The sequence below is a fragment of the Gekko japonicus genome, unplaced genomic scaffold (assembly GCF_001447785.1).
Source record: "Gekko japonicus isolate JY-2015 unplaced genomic scaffold, Gekko_japonicus_V1.1 scaffold3508, whole genome shotgun sequence".
Classification (NCBI taxonomy): Eukaryota; Metazoa; Chordata; class Lepidosauria; order Squamata; family Gekkonidae; genus Gekko; species Gekko japonicus.
The window spans coordinates 115,417-124,492 of record NW_015165343.1 but is presented as its reverse complement, the minus strand read 5'-3'; the positions used below and the strand labels follow the sequence as shown (position 1 = coordinate 124,492).

At 46.9% G+C, this 9,076-nt stretch overlaps 1 protein-coding gene across 1 annotated transcript in view; it reads left to right on the top strand.

Moving 5' to 3' along the window:
- The window catches only part of LOC107109854 (rab GDP dissociation inhibitor alpha-like), a 48,220-nt gene that overhangs the window by 15,249 nt on the left and 23,895 nt on the right, over positions 1-9,076 (top strand). Inside the window, exons 4-5 of the mRNA XM_015410566.1 lie at positions 1,245-1,379; positions 5,340-5,538. Coding sequence (XP_015266052.1) covers positions 1,245-1,379; positions 5,340-5,538 — 334 coding nt within the window. The remainder of the gene's footprint in view (positions 1-1,244; positions 1,380-5,339; positions 5,539-9,076) is intronic.

Genomic DNA, 9,076 nt, shown 5'->3' with positions numbered 1-9,076 from the left:
CGAAACCCAGGAGGGGACGAGCTCGAGTGAGAATACGAGGACCTTTACCAGCCGTTTGTGTGGAGTCCAACGAGGAAGGCACCGGGCGGGCCGCTACTTCCCGACACCGCCAAGATCCTGAGGCCGGGACACAGGGAGCAGGGATACAGAGGGAAACACACGTGAAACAGGAAAACACAACTAGAGAACGGGGTGGATGGGAAACACATGGGGGAGATTGTTAATTGTAGCAGATGTTGATTGTGAGACTAAATAAAGTGGAGAAACGGAAGGCACCGGGGAGGAAGCTGGAACGGATCGTGAGCAGGAAGAGAGAGAGGGTGCGCACGACCGAACAAACCAGGAACGTAAGCTGGTGTATGAACTGAATACACAGCCCGTTCGCATTCTGAGGTGCCTGTTTCGAAGCTGCAGGAGGTCTCACAACGGCAACCGGATATTCGGGACTTGGGAGGAACGGCGATCACGACACATACGGAGTATTGACCGTAGGGTAAGCAAGAAGGGTTTCAGTGGCCCAAACGAAGCCTGGTGTCGTGGTTAAGTGCGCGAAACTCTAATCTGGGAGAACTGGGTTTGATTCCCCACTCATCCACTTGCACCTGGCTGGATGACCTTGGACAAGCCACAGTTCTGTCAGAGCTGTGCTTGAAAGGGCGGTTCTTTCAACAGCTCTCTCAGCCCCACCTACCTCACAAGGGTGTCTGTTGCGGGGGGGGGAAGGGAAAGGAGTTTGTAAGCCGCTCTGTTTTTTTTGCAGACTCTAATCTTGGAGAACCGGGTTTGATTCCCCACTCCTCCACATGCAGCTGCTGGTGTGACCTTGGGTCAATCTCAAGTTCTCTCAGAGCTGTTCTCTCAAGGGCAGTCCTCAAAAGAGCTCCTTAGAGGGAACACTGCTCACAGGGTACCTGTTGTGGGGAGGGGGAGGGAAAGGAGTTTGTAAGCCGCTCTGAGACTCCTTTGGGTAGTGAAGGGCGGGGTATAAATCCAATCTTTTCTTCTTTTACCTCACAGGGTGTCTGTTGTGGGGAGGGGAAGGGAAAGGAGTTTGTCAGCCGCTCTGAGACTCCTTTGGGTAGTGAAGGGCGGGGTTTACATCCAATCTCTTCTTCTTCTTTTACCTCACAGGGTGTCTGTTGTGGGGAGGGGAAGGGAAAGGAGTTTGTAGGCCGCTCTGAGACTCCGAGTGAAGGGCGGGGTATAAATCCAATCTCCTCTTCTTCTTCTCTTCCCCCACGCAGGCCAGCTGGTGAAGATGCTGCTGTATACAGAAGTGACACGCTACCTGGACTTCAAAGTGGTGGAAGGCAGCTTCGTCTACAAGGCGGGAAAGATCTACAAGGTGCCGTCGACGGAGACCGAGGCTCTCGGATCCAGTGAGTGGGCCTGGCCTAGCGTAACAGGCGGCACAAAGTTCTGCTGTCTGACCTCTCAGGGATCTGTATATTTGTGTGTGTGCTGCATTTGGTTTATTTATTTTATCTTATTTATTGGGTGTCTTATCCCGCCCTCCCTGCGAACGGGCTCAGGGTGGCTTACATTTGAAGGCACTCTGTGCCAGAATACATAAAACCTATAAAGCCAAATAAAACAGGATAAAACAACCATATCATTACAATTAAAGTGCTCAACATATATGTCGTTTAGTTTTTAAAGTTCGTATCTGATCGGATAGGCCTGCAGTGGGCATTCCAACCTTTTTTTAAAAAAGTGAACAAATGTACTTCTTCACCCAGAGAGTGATGAACACATGGGATTCACTGCCACAGGAGGTGGCGGTTTTGGCTACAAGCATCAACGGCTTCAAGAAGGAATTAGATAAGCATATGGAGCAGAGGTCCCTCATTGGCTATTAGCCACAAGGTATAGATAGGAACTCTCAGGCCGGGGCAAGGGATGCTCTGTATTCTTGGTGCTCGGGGGGGGCAACAGTGGGAGGGCTTCTAGTGTCCTGGCCCCACTGCTGGACCTCCTGAGGGCACCTGGTATTTTTGGCCACTGTGTGACACAGAGTGTTGGACTGGATGGGCCACTGGCCTGATCCAACATTGGCTTCTCTTATGTTCTTATAAGAGGGAATGAGATAAACATATGGAGCAGAGGTCTCTCATTGGCTATTAGCCACAAGGTATAGATAGGAACTCTCGGCCTGGGGCAAGTGATAAAGGAGAGGTCCATCAGTGGCCATTAGCCACAAGGTGTAGATAGGAACTCTCGGGCTGGGGCAAGTGATGGAGCAGAGGTCCATCAGTGGCCATTAGCCACAAGGTGTAGATAGGAACTCTCGGGCTGGGGCAAGTGATGGAGGCGAGGTCTATCAGTGGCCATTAGCTACAAGGTGTAGATAGGAACTCTCAGGCTGGGGCAAGGGATGCTCTGTCTTCTTGGTGCTTGGGGGGGCAACAGTGGGGGGGCTTCTAGTGTCCTGGCCCCACTGGTGGACCTCCTGAGGGCCCCTGGTATTTTTGGCCCCTGTGTGACACAGAGTGTTGCACTGGATGGGCCACTGGCCTGGTCCAGCATTGGCTTCTCTTATGTCCTTATGTACATTCTGTTACAACCATAAAAGCACAAGCGTGGCATTTTCAAGGCCCTCCCAGAGCAGAGTCTCAGCGTCTTCTAGCTGAGGAGCACTTTGCCCCGAATGAGAATCGGAGACAGACGTCATTCTCGCACCTCAAAGGTGCTTTTGGAGTGTGTAAAAGTAACTTTTGGAACTTTACACTTTTGGAATGTGTAAAAGTAAGAGCTCCGCCATTTCAGAGGAGTCCTTCATATATATCTGCATGAATCACCGTTCTGGGCACGGCATCTCTGAGCATGAGTGACTCTGCTGTATCTCTGTGTGAAGTAAAAGTTAGATCCATCGCCCTGATGTGGCTATGCAGCAGAATTAGTTGCCCTGAAGCTAACTGGAAGGAGGCTAGACCAGAGCTATGAATCACGCAGAGACACTGCGGGTGCATTCTTGCATTTGCAAGCTCCTTTACTTGTTTCACAAACATAAGTCTTGCGACTTGCAATGAGCTGTCCTAAGGTCACAATTGCCTGCCTAAACAGAAAAGTTAATTACATATTTTATTTATCCCAAATGTGGCCTCGGATTTGGAAATCCAAGAAGTGACTAGATTCTAATCTTTACACCTCCTCCTTCCTGAGACCAAAAACGCCATTCTAAAGCTGGGAACCACCACCGAGCAGTGACGATGGGGCAGGGGAGTTGGCTCTGTATTTCTCCACAAACTCTGCGGAACTTAACAAAGTTTGAGTCCAGTGGCACCTTTGAGACCAACCAAGTTTAATTCTGGGTGTAAGCTTTTGTATGAGTGCCCACTTCTTCAGATATTCTTCAGAAAGGCACATGAAAGCTAATACCCAGAATTAAACTTTGTTGGTCTCAAAGGTGCCACTGAACTCAAACTTTATTCTGTTGCTTCAGACTGACACAGCTACTGTAATGATTTCATGTTTTGGTGTGTGTGTTTCTTTAAATGTTTAGTTTGACTGCAGTACTGTAAGGAGAGTGATAGAGGGAGACAAGTGTGATGTGATTGGCTGATGACTGAGAGTGTGGGAGGAGGGGTGTTTGTGAGGAGGATTCTGTGTGTGAAGTTTGGAGAGAGAGCTTAGTCTGTGTGACTATGGGAATTTTTTAGTCTATTCTGTGTGAATAAGACAAACAGTTCAGCCTGTGTGGCTATATAGATGAGAGAGAGATCAGACTGAGTGTCTACGCCGGTCAGAGTGCAGTTTTGGGAGTTTGAGAGACAGTGATACCAAGCTCTGCCAGTTATATTTACAAGTTCCTTTCATCAGCAACAGTTCAAAATAACGAGAAACCTATTTTGTTCTTTATTAAATCAATCATTTTTTGTTTAAACTTATCCCAGAAATCAGAATAGTCCTTCCTCAGGGCCACATAGTCGTCTGAAGTGCCCAGACCCTGGGTCATTCTACCAAAAGAGAGAGATTTGGAATTTTTAATTCCTGGTGGCAGCAGAAATCTACCAGGTTTAGGTACACAGAGGGTGGTTTAAAGATAAAAACAATCTCCCCAATAAGCAGGACGTCACAGCTACCCACCTGAATCTATGCAGAACTGAACCATTCAAGAGGGTGTTTCTAGACGGGTAAGAGAGCTGCAGTGCACTAAATGATTAAAAAAAATTACTTGGAAAAATTAGTAGGGACTGTGGTGTATACTACTGTATAGTATCACTAAAACTAGGATCCTACTATTTAATTTGCATCATTTAACATATTGTCTTAAGATTTATGCTTTGCTTCAAGTTCTGTTTTTAGATTTCTGGTGGGTTCTACAACTCGAATACTATTGCATTGTTTATTGACTATCCTGTCCGTCAGTTGTATTACTTCACCCTGTGTAATCTGCCTTGCTTCTCGGTGAGAAAGGCGGAAATAATGTAAATAAAATAACGACACTCGTGACAGTACATCTGAAGCTACACAGAGTGATTAAAATGTGGAATTCACTGCCAGAGGATGTAGTGATGGCCACAAGAATGAACAGCTGGAAAAGGGGATGATATAGATTAATGGAGAATCAGTCTATCATTGGCTACTAGCCACGGTAACTGAGGGGAACATCCACGTTCAGAGGCACTAAGCCTCTGAATCCCAGAGCCAGGAGACGAACATCAGGGGAGTGCCCAGGCCTTTGTGCCCGGTTGGTTGGCCACCATGTGAGATGGGATGCTAGACTAGATGGATGGACCCGTCTGATCCAGCAGGGCTCTTCTGATGTTCTTATCAGGGGAAGGCCTCAGCCTCCATGCCCTGTTGCTGGCCCTCCAGAGGAACTGGTTGGCCACCGTGTGAGATGGGATGCTGGACTAGATGGACCCTCCCTGGTCTGATCCAGCAGGGCTCTCCTGAAGTTCTTACGAAGGCCTTGGCCTCTCTAGCCTGTCATTGGCCCTCCAGAGGAACTGGCTGGCCACCGTGTGAGACTGGATGCTGGAGTAAATGGACCCTCACTGGTCTGATCCAGCAGGGCTCTTCTGAGGTTCTTACCAGGGGAAGGCCTCGGCCTCTCTGCCCTGTCGTTGGCACTCCAGACGAACTGGTTGGCCACCGTGTGAGACGGGATGCTGGACTAGATGTACCCTCCCTGGTCTGATCCAGCAGGGTCTCCTGAAGTTCTTACGAAGGCCTCGGCCTCTATGCCCTGTTGTTGGCTGTGCAAAGAAACTGGTTGGCCCCTGTGTGAGTCAAGGTTTGAAATTAGGACCATCTGGGCATTCACTCGGCCCCTGTCTCCCCATCGTGCCCCTCCCTCCCAGCCATCATTACTCCCGTCTCCCTTGCTCCTGCAGATCTCATGGGTATGTTTGAGAAGCGCCGCTTCCGCAAGTTCCTGGTCTTCGTGGCGAACTTCGACGAGAATGACCCAAAGACGCTGGAAGGGGTGGATCCGCACGGCACCACTATGCGTGAGGTCTATCGGCGCTTCGACCTCGGCCAGGACGTCATCGACTTCACGGGTCACGCGCTAGCGCTCTACCGCACTGACGAGTGAGTGACCTGCGGATCGGTAGCCCTGAGGTTCTTCCCTCCCCGCCTCTCTCCTGGCCTCTCACTCTTGGCTTTGCCAACATCCTGACTTCCCTCAGCCTTCTCAGTGGCCGCCTGCAACTGAGGCTGGGCAGGTCCCTTTCCCCCACACTCAGCTTTTCCCGCTTTGGTGTCCAAACAGAGCGGTGCGGTTGGGGGTGGTTTAGCATCCACACAATGTTATCCCCTGACTGCCCCTTGGGTGTGGCCTTTCCCAAGTCCGGTTTGTGAAAGACCTCGGTCAGAGTGGGGTGTGTGTGTGTGTGTGGATAGGCAGGTGGGGCATTTTGCAGGTCCTGCCTGCATCGGATCCGTTTCCCTTTCTTCGGCTGCCATTTCCCCTCCCCACTGGAGGGGTTGTTCAGTACTTGGTCCCTCACGATTGTTATACAGGTAGATTCCCAGTCAAAAAAATTGAAGTCAAAATGAGGAGGAAGGTTCATAGTGTTTTAATTGCAGTCAGGACACCTGAAAACAGTTAGGCCAAACCAGCCTATCAAAAACTGACTGCTTTCTGAACACAAATCGGGAAGGACATGAAATTTTATACTTGAAATGACATCGCCACGAAGATAACATTCGAAAAGCATAATTGGTTACTGTGTAGATTCTCTCCTCCAGGCCAGTACAGGGATGGGGGAAAGAATTCTACACTGGCACCATACATTACTCAATAACCCAGAAAGGTAGGCTCTCTGGATTTAAGAACAATAGCCACCAGGAACCTCTCAGCTTAAACCCTTACCAGCCTGAGATTAGAGGCTCCCAGAATCTCAGTTGGTATGTGGGTTTTACACATTAGCAACTCTGTCCAGAGCTGCACAGTCAATCTTACACAGGTAGCGCAATTGGTCAGCGGTTTAGGCTACAAGATTTAGCTTGAAGTCCAGTTACCACAATCCAGACACTATTTATAAACCAAGATAAGTTTTATTCAGTAGAGAACTTGCAATCAGACTATAAGGATTCAAAGTAACAAGCCTAGGCAACCTAGGCAAGTTTTGCCTTAACTACACAATAGAAGTATATTTACCAAGTCAGGAACAGTTATCAGTCCAGAATAGTCCATGGTAAGAGTCCAATAGCCCCAAGGGATTTGGAGCAAGAAGTCCATCTTTGTAAGCATGCAGCCATGTGCTCAGCTGCACAAAAGAGTTCTTTGTTCTGCCTCAGACCACATGGCAGGACAAGAGCACTTCAGTGTCCATCCCAAATCTTACACCCAGGAACGGAGAGAGAGGGAGAGAAAATCTCTCATTGGGTTTATACTGCAATTCAGTCTTCAAATTAGCTCTGGCCAGGAGCCAATTGAAGTAGACCTGGGTGTGCCCAATGGTAGGGTTGTCATGGCTACAACTTCTGAATGGTCAGAGCCTCTGAAGGCCACACCTGCAGTCATGTGGTCTCCACCCCAACCCACCCATCTGGTAGCTGCCAGCATGGAAGTGTGAAGTATATGGCAGGGCTATTGAGCCCATTTGGCTTCAAGAGGAAATCAACACAGCAGGGGATCGCAAGATACATTCCAAGGGGGAAGGCAGGGGAATTAATATCTGTAGGAATTAATATTTCTATACAGTTACCAAGAACCAATACATCATTTGAGTAATAATCCACTTATTGGTCAAATGTAAAGAAAGGTGTGTCTAAATAATATCTTAAAATGTTTACTTAACCGAACCTGAATAATATTGGCCAAGGATTCTTCACACCCAAACAAAGGTGTTTTTTTCTGATACGAAGCTAAAATCCCTTTGACCCAGACACTGGAAAGTTGAACCCTAAACAACTAAAAAACTCCATGAACTCTATGCCTATCTTCTATACAAAAAGAATGTTTTTATGTCTGCTAACATCAGCTAGAAAATCAATCAAACCTACAAGAAGAAGGCCTACTATTTTTTTTAAAAAAGAAAAAAATTATTAACTTTTTCATTTAAACAATAACAGGATAATACAGTATTATAAGCAGAACTCTCTAAGATAAAAGGTATTAACATAGTAATTACATCGTTTATCTGATTTTTTGCAATGAATATCAACACTGAATTAAATGAGATCAATTATAAATAATAAAAAATAGTTAACAACAATACCAACTTGCTTAATAAAACAACTACATTGATATATTTCTTTGGAAGGCTACAACTTCTGTTTTTCCGCATTTTTAACATAATCAAAGAAGGGGAACCATTTCTCTAAGAGTATAGTTTTTCTTTGGCATAGCTTCCGCCATCAAAATTTGTGAAACTAGCTTGTCCATAATAGCTAGATCGCATACCTTAATAAACCATTGGCGGATCGTAGGAGCTTTACTAGTTTTCCAGACCTGGGCAATCAAAGTTTTTGCAGCGATTAGTAATAGTGCGGCTAAATCTGTCTTTTGTTTAGTTAGCTGAAGAGTTGGGGAGGCCTACTATTTAATAGGCCTTCATTACATCCCAATAAAATCTTACTTAGGAGAAAAATCTATAAAACCAGATAAATATGAATAATCAGAAGAAAAAAACTTTTATATTCCCATTCATACTACACAGTCGCATTAGAACAGCGGATCCTCTGGGTGTGCGTCTTTCAGAACCTCCAAGTCTCTTCCAACTTACGGCAACCATAGGAATTAACGAGATAGATCAAGATGGGTGGCCTCGTTAGCAGCAGAAAAGAGCAAGAGTCCTGCAGCACCCATAAAGACACTGGGTGCAGTCAGACGGTGTGCTGAGAGCATTATATTTGATTTCGATAATCGCGATCACACTTACCTCCCTTATCCCGCTTCACCGCGCAGTCATGTTGCTCCTAGGGGTGTGCAAAAAAAAAATTCGGTAAAATTTGGATTTATTGAACCTGAATTTTTTCAGGAATCCTGAAAAAACCCCGAATAAAGCATAGATATCAGAAAATTTTCGGAAAACCCGAAAAATTCAGGTCCATTATATCCAATGGGGCCATTGAAGTCAATGGCAAAAATCCTCTGGAAAGTTTGCAGGGGGCTGAGGGGGAGGGGGTTTGAGATAGAGGCTCCAAATGTGGACCGTGTCTGCTCCAGCATCTCTCAAAATGACCCCCAAAGTTTTGAGAAGATTGGTCCAGGGGGTCCAATTCCAGGGGCATCCAAAAAGGGTGCCCCCAGATCAGCTTGCTGCCTTGCCTGCCTTTGCCAGTTTGCCGCCAAAATTCGGCGGCAATTCAGCCCCATTATATCCTATGGGCCATTTGGCACAATATGGGGCTTTGCCGGTATAGATATTCGGGTTTTTCTGGGAATCCCGAAAAAATTTGGGTCCAATAAATCCAAATCTGAATTTGAGGGAGAGGCTCCAAACTCGGAGGGTGGCTGCTGGAACCTCTCTCCAAGATACCCACCAAGTGTCAAAAAGATTGGACCATGGGGTCCAATTCTATGGGCCCCCAAACAGGTTGCCCCCATCCCTCCATTGTTCTCTATGGTGGGAAAAAAGTAACTTTTTTTCCACCATAGAGAGAACAATGGAGGGATGGA